Source organism: Anomaloglossus baeobatrachus, chromosome 11, assembly GCF_048569485.1.
Source record: "Anomaloglossus baeobatrachus isolate aAnoBae1 chromosome 11, aAnoBae1.hap1, whole genome shotgun sequence".
NCBI lineage: Eukaryota > Metazoa > Chordata > Amphibia > Anura > Aromobatidae > Anomaloglossus > Anomaloglossus baeobatrachus.
The window spans coordinates 3,523,361-3,542,624 of record NC_134363.1 but is presented as its reverse complement, the minus strand read 5'-3'; the positions used below and the strand labels follow the sequence as shown (position 1 = coordinate 3,542,624).

The 19,264-nt window shown below is 57.2% G+C and overlaps 1 protein-coding gene across 5 annotated transcripts in view; it reads right to left on the bottom strand.

Annotated features, from left to right (window-relative positions):
- Positions 1–5,959: 5,959 nt before the first annotated feature.
- Positions 5,960–19,264, bottom strand: part of FBLIM1 (filamin binding LIM protein 1) — a 45,824-nt gene continuing 32,519 nt past the window's right edge. For all 5 annotated transcript variants that reach the window (XM_075329209.1, XM_075329211.1, XM_075329212.1 and 2 more), the window contains exons 7-8: positions 7,617–7,734; positions 5,960–6,475 (exon numbers count right to left, since the gene is read on the bottom strand). In XM_075329209.1, coding sequence (XP_075185324.1) covers positions 6,365–6,475; positions 7,617–7,734 — 229 coding nt within the window. In that variant the 3' untranslated portion in view covers positions 5,960–6,364. The remainder of the gene's footprint in view (positions 6,476–7,616; positions 7,735–19,264) is intronic.

The window sequence follows — 19,264 nt, the reverse complement described above, 5'->3', positions numbered from 1 at the left end:
TGCAGCTATAAAGTGGGTTCCGGCCAAGCAGGCTGCTCACAGTAGTACTGTATGAGGAATATGTGGCGGGGGGGGGTAGTTGTGTGAAAAGACAGATACTTGGTCACTTTGTAGAAATGGCCGCACCACTGGTTCCTCCTAGAGGCTGCAGCCGCGAGAGTCTAATCTGTAGAGGCTGCAGCCGCGAGAGTCTAATCTGTAGAGGCTGCAGCCGCGAGAGTCTAATCTGTAGAGGCTGCAGCCGCGAGAGTCTAATCTGTAGAGGCTGCAGCCGCGAGAGTCTAATCTGTAGAGGCTGCAGCCGCGAGAGTCTAATCTGTAGAGGCTGCAGCCGCGAGAGTCTAATCTGTAGAGGCTGCAGCCGCGAGAGTCTAATCTGTAGAGGCTGCAGCCGCGAGAGTCTAATCTGTAGAGGCTGCAGCCGCGAGAGTCTAATCTGTAGAGGCTGCAGCCGCGAGAGACTAATCTGTAGAAGCTGCAGCTGCGAGAGACTAATCTGTAGAGGGCGCAGCCGCGAGAGAAGAGTCCGGGGAGGCTGCAGCTGCGGGAGACGAGCCTGGAGAGGCTGCAGCTGTGGGAGACGAGTCCGGGGATGCTGCAGCTGCGGGAGACGAGCCCGGGGAGGCTGCAGCTGCGGGAGACGAACCCGGAGAGGCTGCAGCTGCGGGAGACGAGCCCGGAGAGGCTGCAGCTGCGGGAGACGACCCCGGAGAGGCTGCAGCTGCGGGAGACGAGCCCGGAGAGGCTGCAGCTGCGGGAGACGAGTTCGGGGAGGCTGTAGCTGCGGGAGATGAGCCTGGAGAGGCTGCAGCTGCGGGAGACGAGTCTGGAAAGGCTGCAGCTGCGGGAGACGAGTCCGGGGAGGCTGTAGCTGCGGGAGACGAGTCTGGAGAGGCTGCAGCCGCGAGAGACTAATCTGTAGAAGCTGCAGCTGCGAGAGACTAATCTGTAGAGGGCGCAGCCGCGAGAGAAGAGTCCGGGGAGGCTGCAGCTGCGGGAGACGAGCCTGGAGAGGCTGCAGCTGTGGGAGACGAGTCCGGGGAGGCTGCAGCTGCGGGAGACGAGCCCGGAGAGGCTGCAGCTGCGGGAGACGAGCCCGGAGAGGCTGCAGCTGCGGGAGACGAGCCCGGAGAGGCTGCAGCTGCGGGAGACGACCCCGGAGAGGCTGCAGCTGCGGGAGACGAGCCCGGAGAGGCTGCAGCTGCGGGAGACGAGCCCGGAGAGGCTGCAGCTGCGGGAGACGAGCCCGGAGAGGCTGCGGGAGACGAGTCTGGAGAGGCTGCAGCTGCGGGAGACGAGTCTGGAGAGGCTGCAGCTGCGGGAGACGAGTCTGGAGAGGCTGCAGCTGCGGGAGACGAGTCTGGAGAGGCTGCAGCTGCGGGAGACGAGTCTGGAGAGGCTGCAGCTGCGGGAGACGAGTCTGGAGAGGCTGCAGCTGCGGGAGATGAGTTCGGGGAGGCTGTAGCTGCGGGAGATGAGCCTGGAGAGGCTGCAGCTGCGGGAGACGAGTCTGGAGAGGCTGCAGCTGCGGGAGACGAGTCCGGGGAGGCTGTAGCTGCGGGAGATGAGCCTGGAGAGGCTGCAGCTGCGGGAGACGAGTCCGGAGAGGCTGCAGCCGCGAGAGAAGAGTCCGGGGAGGCTGCGGGAGACTAGTCCGGAGAGGCTTCAGCTGCGGGAGACGAGTCCGGGGAGGCTGCAGCTATAAAGTGGGTTCCGGCCAAGCAGGCTGCTCACAGTAGTACTGTATGAGGAATATGTGGCGGGGGGTGGTTGTGGGAAAAGACAGCTACTTGATCACTTTGTAGAAATGGCCGCACCACTGGTTCCTCCAACCAATTAATGTAACGCTGAGCTGTTAGTGATCTGGAGTGAAGACTGGAGGGGTCCCACTCCTGGACATCATAGCCCCCTACACCATAATCCTGGGAGTGGGACCGGTGAAGGCCTCATGTTGTTGCCCGCGTGGTCTCTGGACCCATGTCCGGCTAGCCCTTCATGATGCAGAATGACAGCCGTCCTTCCTGCTCTGTACCGGCTGTCATGGCTTCCCCAACTCTTGTCTCCCGGATTTGATTTCCTATCAGTACGTTCCCGGTTGGGGTCTCTTGGTTTCGGAGGACAGGATTGCTCCATGTGTTAGTGGCTGTAACAATTCTCACTTGTTGTTGGTCCTAGCCGTCTCTGAGACCCCCGAGGTCTCTCTGCAGCGGGGGACACATCCGCCTGCGTCTGGTCACTGTGACTATATTTCTATGTTTATCTGTAGAGGATATCCTCATCTCCAAGATCCCCTCCGATATCCTCATCTCCAGATCCCCTCCAATATCCTCATCTCCAAGATCCCCACCAATATCCTCATCTCCAAGATCCCCTCCGATATCCTCATCTCAAAGATCCCCTCCGATATCCTCATCTCCAGATCCCCTCCGATATCCTCATCTCCAAGATCCCCACCGATATCCTCATCTCCAGATCCCCTCCGATATCCTCATCTCCAAGATCCCCTCCGATATCCTCATCTCCAAGATCCCCTCCGATATCCTCATCTCCAAGATCCCCTCCGATATCCTCATCTCCAAGATCCCCTCCGATATCCTCATCTCCAAGATCCCCTCCGATATCCTCATCTCCAGATCCCCTCTGATATCATCTCCAGATCCCCTCCGATATCCTCATCTCCAAGATCCCCTCCGATATGCTCATCTCCAAGATCCCCTCCGATATGCTCATCTCCAAGATCCCCTCCGATATGCTCATCTCCAAGATCCCCTCCGATATCCTCATCTCCAGATTCCCTCCGATATCCTCATCTCCAAGATCCCCTCCGATATCCTCATTTCCAGATCCCCTCTGATATCATCTCCAGATCCCCTCCGATATTCTCATCTCCAGATCCCCTCCGATATCCTCATCTCCAAGATCCCCTCCGATATCCTCATCTCCAAGATCCCCACCGATATCCTCATCTCCAGATCCCCACCGATATCCTCATCTCCAAGATCCCCTCCGATATCCTCATCTCCAGATCCCCACCGATATCCTCATCTCCAAGATCCCCTCCGATATCCTCATCTCCAAGATCCCCACCGATATCCTCATCTCCAGATCCCCACCGATATCCTCATCTCCAAGATCCCCTCCGATATCCTCATCTCCAAGATCCCCACCGATATCCTCATCTCCAAGATCCCCACCGATATCCTCATCTCCAGATCCCCACCGATATCCTCATCTCCAGATCCCCTCCGATATCCTCATCTCCAAGATCCCCACCGATATCCTCATCTCCAGATCCCCACCGATATCCTCATCTCCAAGATCCCCTCCGATATCCTCATCTCCAGATCCCCTCCGATATCCTCATCTCCAGATCCCCTCCGATATCCTCATCTCCAGATCCCCACCGATATCCTCATCTCCAGATCCCCACCGATATCCTCATCTCCAGATCCCCACCGATATCCTCATCTCCAGATCCCCTCCGATATCCTCATCTCCAAGATCCCCTCCGATATCCTCATCTCCAAGATCCCCTCCGATATCCTCATCTCCAGATCCCCTCCGATATCCTCATCTCCAGATCCCCTCCGATATCCTCATCTCCAGATCCCCACCGATATCCTCATCTCCAGATCCCCACCGATATCCTCATCTCCAGATCCCCACCGATATCCTCATCTCCAGATCCCCTCCGATATCCTCATCTCCAAGATCCCCTCCGATATCCTCATCTCCAAGATCCCCTCCGATATCCTCATCTCCAAGATCCCCTCCGATATCCTCATCTCCAGGTCCCCATCGATATCCTCATCTCCAGATCCCCTCCGATATCCTCATCTCCAGATCCCCACCGATATCCTCATCTCCAGATCCCCTCCGATATCCTCATCTCCAGATCCCCTCCGATATCCTCATCTCCAGATCCCCTCCGATATCCTCATCTCCAGATCCCCTCCGATATCCTCATCTCCAGATCCCCTCCGATATCCTCATCTCCAGATCCCCTCCGATATCCTCATCTCCAGATCCCCACCGATATCCTCATCTCCAGATCCCCTCCGATATCCTCATCTCCAGATCCCCTCCGATATCCTCATCTCCAGATCCCCTCCGATATCCTCATCTCCAGATCCCCACCGATATCCTCATCTCCAGATCCCCTCCGATATCCTCATCTCCAGATCCCCTCCGATATCCTCATCTCCAGATCCCCTCCCAATATGTAGTTGTTGAAATAATTTTACCAAATTCCTCCACTTAGAATTGTAGTATAGTTCTCCTGATAAGCCTTGTCTCTTACCTCATGTGCAGGGCATTGCAGCTTATGGTTACATCCACTCATAGTGACAGTGAGTGAGCTGCAGGACCTTAGGTATCAATGGTTATAACCAAGAGTGACTAACTGCCACTATATGAATGGTCGTAACCATAGATACCTGAGCTACTGCAATGCCCTGCACATGAGGTAAGGGGCATAGTGGAATCATAACTACACTACAATTCTAATTGGAGGAATTTGCTAATATTATTATTACATATTCGGATCGGATCTTGGGGATGGGATTAACCCTTTAATGCCCAGTGGATGGGACGTTACAAATCCGGGCAGCACTTGCCGTGGATATAAGGAGCTGTCATTTCTGAGAGGAGTCGGCTTCTGCACTTTTGTGTCCGTATTTGTTTTTTTTTTCGGATCATCCTTGAAATGAATCAGTTTATATAAGGAGTCCAGCAGCCGAGGATGAAGCTTTGCGGGGTGCTGCTATATATTGGGTGATAGCTGCCCCCACATGATGCTATGGTGTGAGAGGTCGCAGTGTGACTGATCGCAGGCTCCGTATTCATTCTCTGATCTATGTCTGTACTTTCCATCTCCAGGTTATCCAGCGTCCACAGGTGAAGCACATATGCCACGTGTGGCCGGCGGCTGGACGCTGCAGTGATCAGTGAGTGGGGCTCAGCTCGGGGGTTATGGCCTGTGGCTGGACGCCGCAGCGCTCGGTGAGTGGGGCTCAGCTCGGGGGTTATGGCCTGTGGCTGGCAGTAGCATCCGGGTCAGGATATGTGTATAGAGTGGTATGCCTCCATACATAGGACACGGCTGACACCGCCCTGAATGTTATTGTTGCTCTTTTATATCATATATGGGGTTACCGTCACTCTGTGATATCATCCTGCGCGTTACCGTCACTCTGTGATATCACCCTGCGCGTTACCGTCACTCTGTGATATCATCCTGCGCGTAACCGGCGGTCCGTGATGTCACCCTGCGCGTTACCGGCGGTCCGTGATGTCACCCTGCGCGTTACCGGCGGTCCGTGATGTCACCCTGTGCGTTACCGGCGGTCCGTGATGTCACCCTGCGCGTTACCGGCGGTCCGTGATGTCACCCTGCGCGTTACCGGCGGTCCGTGATGTCACCCTGCGCGTTACCGGCGGTCCGTGATGTCACCCTGCGCGTTACCGGCGGTCCGTGATGATCTTCTGATATAACCATGTCTGTTACCTCATGTGCAGGGCATTGCAGGACCTTAGGTATCCATGGTTACCACCACTCAGAGTGACAGTTGCTCTTCATCATAGCCATGGATACCTAAGGTCCTGCAATGCCCTGCACATGAGGTAACAGACATGGCTCCAACTGGAGGAATTTGCTAATATTGTTATTATTACACAAACTGCATATGGGAGGGATCCTGGCGATGGGAGTACCGCTGTATGTCACAGCAGCAGTATCATCTGACGTGTCCGCGTCACCACGTGACTTCTGTATGGCTGGGATTAGGGGCCACATGTTACTAATCAGTGGCTACACGCGGGCCGCCGTGCACGTATCCTGAGCGCTACACTATAGTTGTGATGTCAGCCCCTCGCAGGGTGTCACACGCCCCCCCTTCCCCAATATCTGCTGTATTCATCACTGAGGAGTACAGCACGTGCGGACACAGGAGGCGCAGGGTACAATCAGCACAGTCTGTATTAAGGTGCAAATTCCAGGATATGTCCCTCCGAGGTCTGGAAAGAGGCCGGGTGGATCCCCCCTCCTCCCGCGTGATGGGGATCCTCCGCTTTCACGTCTGGTGATAAAGTCTGGGTGCAGGGACATCAGACGGTGGGGCGCGGGCACATCAGAGGGTGGGGCGCGGGCACATCAGAGGGTGGGGCGCGGGCACATCAGAGGGTGGGGCGCGGGCACATCAGACGGTGGGGCGCGGGCACATCAGACGGTGGGGCGCGGGCACATCAGACGGTGGGGCGCGGGCACATCAGACGGTGGGGCGCGGGCACATCAGACGGTGGGGCGCGGGCACATCAGACGGTGGGGCGCGGGCACATCAGACGGTGGGGCGCTCGTCGTCCGGGGCTAGGACCCCTCGTCTTTCCAGGACAGGTGGCAGGATTTGCACAGTATTCGGCCTTTCAGGGGAAAGCAGCCGCTCTCTGTCGGCTCCAGGGACAGCAGCACCCGACATTTCTAGAAGACAGAACAAACCACTATTAAATCACGCGCCCCTAGACCACGGCCGGCACCTAGAGACCCCCTGCACCAGTCAGGATATATCAGGTCTATGGGGGCCCTTCCCCTGAGCAGAGGATACAGGCGGCAGAGGATACAGACGGCAGATGATACAGAAGATACAGGCGGCAGAGGATACAGACGGCAGAGGATACAGAAGATACAGGCGGCAGGGGATACAGGCGGCAGAGGATACAGGGGATACAGGCGGCAGAGGATACAGGGGATACAGGCGACAGAGGATACAGGGGATACAGGCGGCAGAGGATACAGGGCATACAGGGGGCAGAGGATACAGGCGGCAGAGGATACAGGGGATACAGGCGGCAGAGGATACAGGGGGCAGGGGATACAGGCGGCAGAGGATACAGGGGATACAGGCGGCAGAGGATACAGGCGGCAGAGGATACAGGCGGCAGAGGATACAGGCGGCAGAGGATACAGGCGGCAGAGGATACAGGCGGCAGAGGATACAGGCGGCAGAGGATACAGGGGATACAGGCGGCAGAGGATACAGGCGGCAGAGGATACAGGCGGCAGAGGATACAGGCGGCAGAGGATACAGGCGGCAGAGGACACGGGATACAGGTGGCAGAGGATACAGGGGATACAGGCGGCAGAGGATACAGGCGGCAGAGGATACAGGGCATACAGGCGGCAGAGGATACAGGCGGCAGAGGACACAGGGGATACAGGCGGCAGAGGACACAGGGGATACAGGCGGCAGAGGACACAGGGGATACAGGCGGCAGAGGACACAGGGGATACAGGCGGCAGAGGACACAGGGGATACAGGCGGCAGAGGATACAGGCGGCAGAGGATACAGAGGATACAGGTGGCAGAGGATACAGGGCATACAGGGGGCAGAGGATACAGGCGGCAGAGGACACTGGGGATACAGGCGGCAGAGGATACAGGGGATACAGGCGGCAGAGGATACAGGGGATACAGGCGGCAGAGGATACAGGTGGCAGAGGATACAGGGGATACAGGCGGCAGAGGATACATGCGGCAGAGGATACAGGGGATACAGGCGGCAGAGGATACAGGGGATACAGGCGGCAGAGGATACAGGCGGCAGCAGCGGGGGGCACGCACCTCGCAGCGGTAGCAGTCCTCGTGGTAGTTGTGTCCCAGACATTCAATCTTGTAGGAATCCTGCCCGTTCTTCGCTATTATCGGCTCCTGACAAGACGTGCAGAGCGGAGAATATTTCCTGCACAACAAAAAACAATGTAACACACAGGCTCCACTGCGGGGTCCGGCCACAACCACCCCCCAAGCCTTCCACTGAGGGTTCTCTGCTTGGGGCACGTGACATTTATATTTCAGAGATTTAGACCTAAGCCCCCCGGCACAGCGTACAGCACGTCCCCCCCCCCCCTCCCCCCCCCCCTCCCCGGCACAGCGTACAGCACGTTTCTTCAGCGCTCTATTGGGAGACCCAGACGATTGGGGTATAGCTACTGCCCTCTGGAGGCCACACAAAGCACTACATTAAAAGTGCAAGGCCCCTCCCCCTCTGGCTATACCCCCCCCGTGGTATCACGGGTTCTCCAGTTTTAGCTTTGTGTGCGAAGGAGGTCAGACATTCCATGCATAGCTCCACAGATTTTAGTCAGCAGTAGCTGCTGACTATTTCGGATGGAAGAAAAGAGGACACATATAGTGTCCCCAGCATGCTCCCTTCTCACCCCTGGATGGTGTTGTAAGGTTGAGGTACCTATTGCTGGTACAGGGCTGGAGCCTGACATGCTGTTTTCCTTCCACATCCCCTTGTAGGGCTCTGTGGAAGTGGGATCCTGCCGGCCTCTCAGCTCTGATGTCGGGCTCCATCCACAGACCCATTAGAACCTGATGGAGACGGAGCAGGAGTACGATCAGGGACAGGCCCTGCATCATACAGGTACTCTGTGTCCCCGGCAGGCACAGACACACTCCGGGCTGGCTGGGTGTTGTAGTGCGCCGGGGACCGCAACGTGGAGTTGGTGTCCCTACAGATTACTGGGGGATTGTTTGTGTTTGGGAACGCAGCGCCGACCCCCTCTGGACCGGGCGGCGCTGCTGTGACTTGTGGTGCGCCGGGGATCCGCCGTCCGCGCTTTTACGGCGGCGGCGGTTATAAATTTAGTCCCCGGCTTTTTGGGCCTAGGACGCCGGCAGCTCCGTTTCGTTCCCGCCCCCACCCTGTCATTCAGGGTAGGGGAGAGACGCTGTTCGCTAGCAGCGACGAGGGCTGGAGCCTGATTTACATGCTCCAGCCCTCACACTAGGCACAGAGGGAAGCAGGCTTCCCGCTCTTGGCCAGGAACGCCCAGGGCCCGCCCCCCTTCCTCTCTCGAGACGCCGGCAGCCATTACATGCATGCCTGGCTGGAGGAAGGACGCAAGGCTCTGGGAGACCTGGACTAGGGGCTATCTGGCGACCACACACCCGCTTTTTAAGCGGGCGGTAAGCGATTTTTCTGTGCTGGTCCCTCTAGTGCCTCACTGTGTATCAGTGTACTGGGTCCCACCTCATTGTCTCAGGGAAGATCCTTCCTGCCCCCATCCTGGGCAGTAGTCACGACAGATGCGAGTCTGTCAGGGTGGGGAGCAGTATTTCTCCACCACAGGGCTCAGGGGACGTGGACTCCGCAGGAGTCCACCCTTCAGATCAATGTTCTGGAGATCAGAGCAGTGTATCTTGCTCTACTGGCCTTCCAACAGTGGCTGGAAGGAAAGCAGATCCGAATCCAATCGGACAACTCCACAGCGGTGGCATACATCAACCACCAAGGAGGGACGCGCAGTCGGCAAGCCTTCCAAGAAGTCCGGCGCATTCTAATGTGGGTGGAGGACAGAGCATCCACCATATCCGCGGTTCACATCCCAGGCGTAGAAAACTGGGAAGCAGACTTCCTCAGTCGCCAGGGCATGGACGCAGGGGAATGGTCCCTTCACCCGGACGTGTTTCAGGAAATCTGTCGCCGCTGGGGAGTGCCGGACGTCGACCTAATGGCATCCCGGCACAACAACAAGGTCCCGGCATTCATGGCGAGGTCGCGCGATCAAAGAGCTCTGGCGGCAGACGCCTTGGTTCAAGATTGGTCGCAGTTTCAGCTCCCATACGTGTTTCCGCCTCTGGCGCTCTTGCCCAGAGTGCTACGCAAGATCAGATCCGAGTGCAGCCGCGTCATACTCGTCGCTCCAGACTGGCCGAGGAGGTCGTGGTATCCGGATCTGTGGCATCTCACGATCGGTCGACCGTGGTCACTGCCAGACCGACCAGACTTACTGTCCCAAGGGCCGTTTTTCCATCAGAATTCTGCGGCCCTGAACCTGACTGTGTGGCCATTGAGTCCTGGATCCTAGCATCTGCTGGATTATCTCAGGGAGTCGTTGCCACAATGAGACAAGCTAGAAAGTCGAATTCGGCTAAGATCTACCACAGAACGTGGAAGATTTTCTTGTCCTGGTGCTCTGCTCAGGGAGTGTCTCCCTGGCCATTTGCATTGCCCAAGTTTCTTTCCTTCCTGCAATCGGGGTTAGAAAAGGGCTTGTCGCTCAGCTCCCTTAAAGGGCAAGTTTCGGCACTATCCGTGTTTTTTCAGAAGCGTCTAGCACGTCTTCCTAAGGTGCGCACGTTCCTGCAGGGGGTCTGTCATATTGTGCCCCCGTACAAGCGACCGTTAGATCCATGGGATCTGAACAGGGTACTAGTTGCTCTCCAGAAGCCGCCCTTCGAGCCTCTGAAGGAAGTTTCCTTTTCTCGGCTGTCGCAGAAAGTGGCGTTTCTTGTTGCGATCACATCGCTTCGGCGAGTGTCTGAGCTGGCAGCTCTGTCATCTAAGGCTCCCTTCCTGGTGTTCCACCAGGACAAGGTTGTGCTGCGCCCCATTCCGGAGTTTCTTCCTAAGGTCGTATCCTCTTTTCATCTTAATCAGGATATTTCCTTGCCTTCTTTTTGCCCTCATCCGGTTCACCGGTATGAAAAGGCCTTACGTTTGCTAGATCTGGTGAGAGCACTCAGAATCTACATTTCCCGCACGGCGCCCATACGCCGTGCCGATGCACTTTTCGTCCTTGTCGCTGGTCCGCGCAAGGGGTTGCAGGCTTCTAAAGCCACCCTGGCTCGATGGATCAAAGAACCAATTCTAGAGGCCTACCGTTCTGCGGGGCTTCCGGTTCCTTCAGGGCTAAAAGCCCACTCCACCAGAGCCGTGGGTGCGTCCTGGGCATTACGTCACCAGGCTTCGGCTCAACAGGTGTGCCAGGCAGCTACCTGGTCCAGTCTGCACACTTTCACCAAGCATTATCAGGTGCATACCTATGCTTCGGCGGATGCCAGCTTAGGTAGAAGAGTCCTGCAGGCGGCAGTTGCCTCCTCGTAGGGGAGGGCTGTTTTGCAGCTCTAACATGAGGTATTTATTTACCCACCCAGGGACAGCTTTTGGACGTCCCAATCGTCTGGGTCTCCCAATAGAGCGCTGAAGAAGAAGGGAATTTTGTTACTTACCGTAAATTCCTTTTCTTCTAGCTCTTATTGGGAGACCCAGCACCCGCCCTGTTGTCCTTCGGGATGTTTTTTTGTTGTTTGCGGGTACACATGTTGTTCATGTTGAACGGTTTTTCAGTTCTCCGATGTTATTCGGAGTTAATTTGTTTAAACCAGTTATTGGCTTCCTCCTTCTTGCTTTGGCACTAAAACTGGAGAACCCGTGATACCACGGGGGGGGTATAGCCAGAGGGGGAGGGGCCTTGCACTTTTAATGTAGTGCTTTGTGTGGCCTCCAGAGGGCAGTAGCTATACCCCAATCGTCTGGGTCTCCCAATAAGAGCTAGAAGAAAAGGAATTTACGGTAAGTAACAAAATTCCCTTCTCCCCCACCCCCCCGGCACAGCGTACAGCACGTACCCCCCCCCCGGCACAGCGTTCAGCACGCTCCTCCACCCCCCCGGCACAGCATACAGCACGTACCGCCATCCCCCCAGCACAGCTGCAGCACGTTCCTCCACCCCCCCGGCACAGCGTACAGCATGTACCCCCATCCCCCCAGCACAGCTGCAGCACGTCCCCAGCCTCCCGCGGCACAGCGTACTGCATGTCTCCCCTCCCCTCCGGCACAGCGTACAGCACGTCCCCCCCCGGCACAGCGTTCAGCACATTCCCCCACCCCCCCCGGCACAGCGTACAGCACGTACCCCCATCCCCCTGGCACAGCTGCAGCACGTCCCCAGCCTCCCGGCACAGCGTACAGCACGTACCCCCATCCCCCCGGCACAGCTGCACAGCACGTCCCCAGCCTCCCGGCACAGCTGCACAGCACGTCCCCAGCCTCCCGGCACAGCTGCACAGCACGTCTCCCGCGGCACAGCGTACTGCATGTCTCCCCCCCGGCACAGTGTACAGCACGTTCCCCATCTCCCCGGCACAGCTGCAGCACGTCAAAACCCCTTCACCCCCCGGCACAGCGTAAAGCACGTCCCGTTTTCCCCCCTGACAGTGTACAAGCATGTCCCCCCCCCAGCACAGCATACAGCACATCCCCCCCCCCCCCAGCCCAGCGTACTGCACGTCCCCTCCCCCAGCACAGTGTACAGCATGTCACAAACCACCGGGGGGGGTCACTCAGAAATCCCCCGCGCTGGCTACCAGTACGTCACAATCGGGGGGTAACAAGCGGGGGTCACCCCTCCTTTATACCTCCCGACCGACAGACAGAGCACGTGACGCGCTCTCTAGCGCCCCTCTTATAGTCAGGCCAATTATGGAATTGCCCGACAATAAGCAAGGAGGCCGCTATACTACTTATGCCGATTATTGAAGGGTCCCCGGTGAGAGTAAGGTATATATTCCCCCGACCTCCGCGGGCGGAATATATAAAATCTCCCCGAATCTCACTGGCCTCCCCACAATAATCCTTGGCACAATTCGCTGCCACCAACCGATTTACGGTAACTATTAGCCGAACACACAGACGTGGGATTCAAGATCGAGATAACAGAACAGCCCAAGATTAATTATATAATTTAATCAGCCTAAAGCACACTAGAAACTACAATATATACAATAGGGAATCTACAGAATATACATATGTCAGAGTACAGTTACAGATAAAGCATGGTTTACAACAGGTATGCAATTCAATCAGTTACCTTGTGCGTCTGGCCACAGGGGGGCGCTGTAGACCAGGTTTCTAGGAACTCCCGCAGATGTTTCCTGCACGTGCCCCCAGCGAAAGAACCCTGGAAAATGGCCGAAGTAGGGTTATCAACCTGGGCAGATCCAGGTCCCCTCCTACCTTAGTGACCTCACAGGGAAGCACTGCCACTCCCCCTGCATGGATCAGAATTATCCAGCAAAGGGGATATTGGCCATAACTTTGCCTGGGAGCGTCGTAGGCAGACGCCAATGCTCTCATTGTGACAGTTATGAATTTAGCTACAGAACGAGGGGACTCATGACCTGTCTGCCAGTTCCCCATTGGCTGATATCACGCCTGGGGCATTCCCCAATGTCCTGCTCCCATAAAAAGGGTGTGCCGGCATCGTCCGCATGCGGAGACACCATTTTTATGGTTGCCATATTTATCGGAAATATGGCTTGCGAGATATGAACCATTTTTTACTGGAGTCGTTCTGTCTGGCTATTTCCATAGCCTTGCTAATGAGATACAGCTCTTGTTACAGGGTGACGGCAGGGAGTCATCCTGTGTCCATTGTTCCCACACCACCTCATTTCCATATCACAGGACATGGCCATGGAGGTGTAAGTGGAACACTGAGAACAAGAAGGGAGGGGGCACTGCCAGGGAGTGATGAGGGACTATGACTGGAGTCATAATTCATCTTCATATCCCGGGATTTGCCTCACACCTCCCCCCTTTTGAGGGCGCTAGGGGGCAGCACACTCCGGTGTTCCCCCGTGCGCCCGTCCGCGACCTCTCCTTGTCGGGACAGCCCGTCTGCGTTACCGTGGTCATGGCCCCTTTTGTGGCGAATGGTGAAGTTGTATTGCTGGAGCGCAAGGCTCCATCGCAACAATCGCCCATTCGTCCCAGAGACGGTGTGCAACCAGCTGAGGGGATTGTGGTCCGTCTCCACGATGAAGTGGCGCCCGTATAGATAGGGTTGCAGACGCTGCAGGGCCCACACTATGGCCAGGCACTCCTTCTCCATCGTGGAATAGGCAACTTCCCTTGGTAACAGCTTCCTGCTCAGGTACAAGACTGGGTGCTCTTGGCTCGCAGAGTCCACCTGGCTGAGCACCGCACCGAGGCCGAAGTCACTGGCGTCGGTCTGTACTACAAACGGCCGCGTGAAGTCGGCTGCCTGTAGCACGGGCGGGCTGGACAGGGCGTCCTTTAGGGCCCGGAAGGCTGTCTCGCAGTCCATTGTCCAATCGACTGCAGAGGGCAGCTTCTTCTTGGTGAGGTCCGTCAAGGGCTTTGCCAGGCTACTATAGCATGGAACAAACCTCCTATAGTACCCAGCGGTCCCCAAGAAGGACATCACCTGCTTCTTGGTCCTGGGGGTGGGCCAGGATGCGATGGCTTCCACTTTCTCAGGCTCGGGCTTCAGTGTTCTCCCACCTACCCGGTGACCGAGGTACTGGACCTCGCTCATGGCCAGCTGACACTTTCCCGGCTTGATGGTCAAACCTGCCCGGTGGATCCGCCTGAGCACCTGTGCTAGATGCTCTAGGTGGTCCTCCCAGGTGGGACTGAAGACGGCAATGTCATCCAGGTACGCGGCCGCGTACCCTTCAAGTCCCTTGAGCAGGGTGTTGACCATCCGCTGGAAAGTGGCAGGGGCATTCCTCATCCCGAATGGCATCACCGTGGACTCGTACAGTCCAAATGGGGTAATAAAGGCAGAGCGTTCCCTGGCCTTGCGAGTCAGGGGGATCTGCCAATATCCCCGGCTCAGATCCATGATGGTCAGGTACTGAGCCCCGGCCAACTGATCGAGCAGGTCATCGATGCGTGGCATTGGGTACGCATCGGCGACCGTGACCGCATTGAGCCCCCTGTAGTCCACGCAGAACCGAGTGGTTCGGTCCTTCTTGGGGACGAGGACTACAGGCGAGGCCCAAGCGCTGTTGGATGCCTGGATCACCCCCAGCTTCAGCATCTCGTCAATCTCCTGGCGCATGTGTTGCTGCACCTCCAGGGAGACCCGATATGCTGAACGCCGGATCGGGGGATGATCCCCAGTGTCCACGTGATGGACAGCCAAGTCAGTCCTTCCGGGCTGGTTGGTAAACAACCCCCGGAAGGGGAGGAGGGTGGCCCACAGCTGGGACCGTTGGTCTTCCAAGAGCTGGTGGCCAACCTCCACATCCTCAATGGATCCGCCTGCCCTAACCTGGGCTAGCATATCCAAGAGGGTTTCCGCTTCTCCCTCCTCGGGCAGGTTGCACACGGGGAGCGCACATGCCTCCCGCTCATGATGTGCCTTCATCATGTTCACATGGAAGGGCTTCCGCCTTCCACGGGCAGGGTCCAGGGTGACCAGGTACGTTACAGGGTTGAGCTGCTGGTACACGAGGTATGGGCCTTCCCAGGCTGCCTGAAGCTTGTCCTGTGGTACGGGGACCAGTACCCACACCTTTTGACCCACTTGGTAGGTCCTCTCACAAGCGTTCTGGTCGTACCAACGCTTCTGATCGGCCTGGGCTTGAGCCATATTGTCGTGTACCAGTTGCGTCAAGGCCTGCATTTTGTCCCGGAAGCGCATGACATACTCGATAACCGACACTCCAGGGGTGGCCAAATCCCCTTCCCAAGCCTCTTTCACCAGAGCCAGGGGGCCCCGCACACGTCGCCCGTACAGGAGCTCAAACGGTGAGAATCCTGTTGAGGCCTGTGGAACCTCCCGGTAAGCAAATAACAGGTGTGGGAGATACCGCTCCCAGTCACGCCCATGGGAGTCGACCAACATCTTAAGCATCTGCTTTAAGGTGCCATTGAACCGCTCGCACAGGCCATTAGTCTGTGGATGGTACGGGCTGGCCACCAGATGTCGCACCTGGACTTGCTTACAGAGGGCCTCCATCAGCTGGGACATGAATTGGGTCCCCCGGTCAGTGAGCATTTCCTGGGGAAAACCCACTCGGGAGAAAATCTCCAGCAATGCGGTGGCCACCTTGTCAGCCCGAATGGACGACAAGGCCACTGCTTCTGGGTACCGGGTGGCATAGTCCACTACCGTCAGTATGAAGCGTTTCCCGGAGCTGCTGGGGATGGCCAGCGGGCCGACCAGATCCACAGCCACCCTCCTGAAAGGCTCATCGATGATTGGCAGAGATACCAGTGGGGCTTTGGGGCGTGGCCCCGCCTTCCCCACTCTCTGACAGGTTTCACACGAACGGCAGTAGGCAGCCACATCGGCCCCCATTTTTGGCCAGTAGAAATGCTGGTTTAACCTGGCCTTGGTCTTAGCGATCCCTAGGTGTCCGGCCATCGGAATCTCATGTGCGATCCGCAACAACTCCATCCGGAACGGATAGGGTACCACCAACTGTCGGTCCCTGGGCCACGCCTCCGGTGAACCCTGCTGGACCGTGGCCCGGTACAGCCGTCCTTGGTCCCAGACCACTCGCTCCGGGTCCGAGTCCGAGGGAGGCTGTGCCGCCTGCTCCTTAAGAGCTTTCAGGCTGTCGTCAGCTTCTAACGCTGCCTGAAACCCCTGACTAGATGCGGCCAGAATCGACGAGACTGTCACATCTTCAGTCAGTACCCCGGGACCTGTGTCCTGGCCTCCACCTGACTCGGCTGCCACTTGGTCAGAAGGGGAAGAGCTATCGGACCTCCGGGAGGCCCCTTGGCTTCCAGCACTCCCACTGCGGGTGACAGCGGCCACAGCCGCTGCGACCGTGGGTCGTGCCTGCTCCTCTTCCGTTCCTGACCAAGTCGCCGGTTCAGGCAGACCTACCTGGCTTCCTGACACCCCGGTTGTGGGGGAACCATGCACCGAGATCTTACCTGGGAGCACTTCCGCTCCTGGACCGGCCCCAATCTCACCTGCCTGTTCCCCTCCTGCAGCAACAGAACCCCGCTGTGAAATCTCTGGGGACCCCACATTTGCTGTGGTAGCCCCCACCCCACACACTGGTCCTCCCCCTGCAGCACCCTGCTCTCTGCTTATCCCTGCAGAGGGCAACAGATCCCAGCTCACAGGCTGGTTACTTGTAGAGGCATTGTCACACCTTTCTCTGACCCCCTCCCCTGTCACAGCTGCAGCTGAGTGTGTGTCTATGGTGTCTATGCAAGCAGAAATATCAGAGTTCACTCCCTCCTCCCTTACATCATTCATAGATAACACATTAACATTGTCCGGAGGCATGTCAGTACGGGCTGAAGGTTCAGCCCTTGGTTGGGGCCCAAACTGGGAGGTTATCTGCCCCAAATCTGTCCCAAGTAGCACGTTTGCAGGGATCCGATCAGTTACCCCCACCTCCCTCACCCCCCGCCCTGCGCCCCAGTCCACATAAATGTCAGCAACAGGCAGCGCCGGGTCAGTGCCTCCAATCCCGGAGACAGCGAGGGTTTTTCCAGGGATCAAGTCTTGGGGGGACACCATCTCAGGCCGCACCAGAGTCACCTCCGAGGCGCTGTCTCGCAGTCCTATGGTCACAGACCGGCCGACGGTGACAGGTTGGAAGCTGTCCAGGGACCTACCACCACCCCCACCCACACAATACACCTTGGGCGGCCCTTGGGACGGGGACGGAGCCGGGGCCTTGGGACGCTGAGGGCACATGGCCTTGAAGTGTCCAGGTAGGTTGCACTGGTGGCACCGTCTTGGTTCTGCCACGGGCCTGGAGAGGGGAGTTGAGGGGGACACCCCCTGCAGTCTAGGGGCAGGTGGGGCAGTCGCAGAGTTCATCTTACCCCCTCTCCAGGTGCTGCTGGTGGCTGCTCTCCTGGCTTCAGGAGCCCGATTGTTGGTGTAGTCATCGGCCAGGGCAGCTGTAGCCGTGGACCCCTTTGGCTTCTGGTCTCGGATGAACTGGCGGAGATCCTCAGGGCAGTTCCACAAGAGTTGCTCCGTGATGAACAAGTCCAGGATCTCCGGTCCGGTGGAAAGCTGCAGGCCTTGGGTCCAGTGGTCGGCAGCTCGGGCAAGTGCCCGCCGGTGGTCAGCCCAGGAGTCCTTTGGTCCCTTCTGCAGGGTCCGGAACTTCTTGCGGTAGGACTCCGGAGTGAGGTTGTACTGTTGGATCAGGGCCCGCTTGATGGTGTCGTAGCCCTGATCTGCCTCAGCAGGCAAGTCCCCAAGGACATCCAGGGCCTTACCCCTTAAACGGGGGGTCAGGTATTTGGCCCACTGGTCCTTGTCCAGATGGTGCTGCAAGCAAGTCCGTTCAAAAGCAGTCAAGAAAGAGTCCAAGTCTCCATCCTTCTCCAGCACTGGGAAGTCCTCAACACGGACCTTTGGAAGTTTGGTGTCTTGAAGGTCACGTGTGGCTGATGAGGGCCGGAGCTGAGCTAGCTGCAGCTGGTAGTCACGCTCTGCCTGGCGCTCTTCACGCGCTGCCTGCCGCTCCGCAGCCTCAGCCTCACGCGCTGCTTGCCGCTCTGCCCTGCGCTCTGCCAGGAGTCCCTGGTAGCCCTCCTGGTCTCCAGCCTGGAGAAGGGCCATAGCCATTTGAAGAAGGCTATCCGAGCCTCCCAGGCTCGGTGGAATGGCACGTGGTGATCTGCGGCCCCGCTGCGGAGCCTGGTGCTTCACTGTCCATTGCAGAGCGGAGGGCTGGCATCTGGCTCGTTGAGGACCCTTGGGTGAGCTGCTCCTCATCTTGTCCATAATTGCTAGGTTGTGCAATGTCCTCTGCAGAGCTGTTTTCTGGCGTCGAGCTCCTGGAGGACTCGTGGGCAACCTCCTCATTACTGCCCACAGCACCGTCCTCCCTCTCTTCGGCTCCTGCTTTAGCATTGGCCAGTTGCATAGCTCTGCTCCTGGTGCCATCAGCCATTCTTGCAGACTTTTGGTCACTGACACAGAACTGACACCTGATGCCTCCACACACCTTACAGTATCTGCACTCTGACACTCTAGTGTTGAGCTAGTCTGAAGACCCCAGCAGCCACAGCTGCTGCAGGCAGTCTTTAGTGTCTGGGAGTATGGGTCTCACACTCACACACACTATTATCTCGATCCCACCGCTATGCCACCAGTATGTCACAAACCACCGGGGGGGTCACTCAGAAATCCCCCGCGCTGGCTACCAGTACGTCACAATCGGGGGGTAACAAGCGGGGGTCACCCCTCCTTTATACCTCCCGACCGACAGACAGAGCACGTGACGCGCTCTCTAGCGCCCCTCTTATAGTCAGGCCAATTATGGAATTGCCCGACAATAAGCAAGGAGGCCGCTATACTACTTATGCCGATTATTGAAGGGTCCCCGGTGAGAGTAAGGTATATATTCCCCCGACCTCCGCGGGCGGAATATATAAAATCTCCCCGAATCTCACTGGCCTCCCCACAATAATCCTTGGCACAATTCGCTGCCACCGACCGATTTACGGTAACTATTAGCCGAACACACAGACGTGGGATTCAAGATCGAGATAACAGAACAGCCCAAGATTAATTATATAATTTAATCAGCCTAAAGCACACTAGAAACTACAATATATACAATAGGGAATCTACAGAATATACATATGTCAGAGTACAGTTACAGATAAAGCATGGTTTACAACAGGTATGCAATTCAATCAGTTACCTTGTGCGTCTGGCCACAGGGGGGCGCTG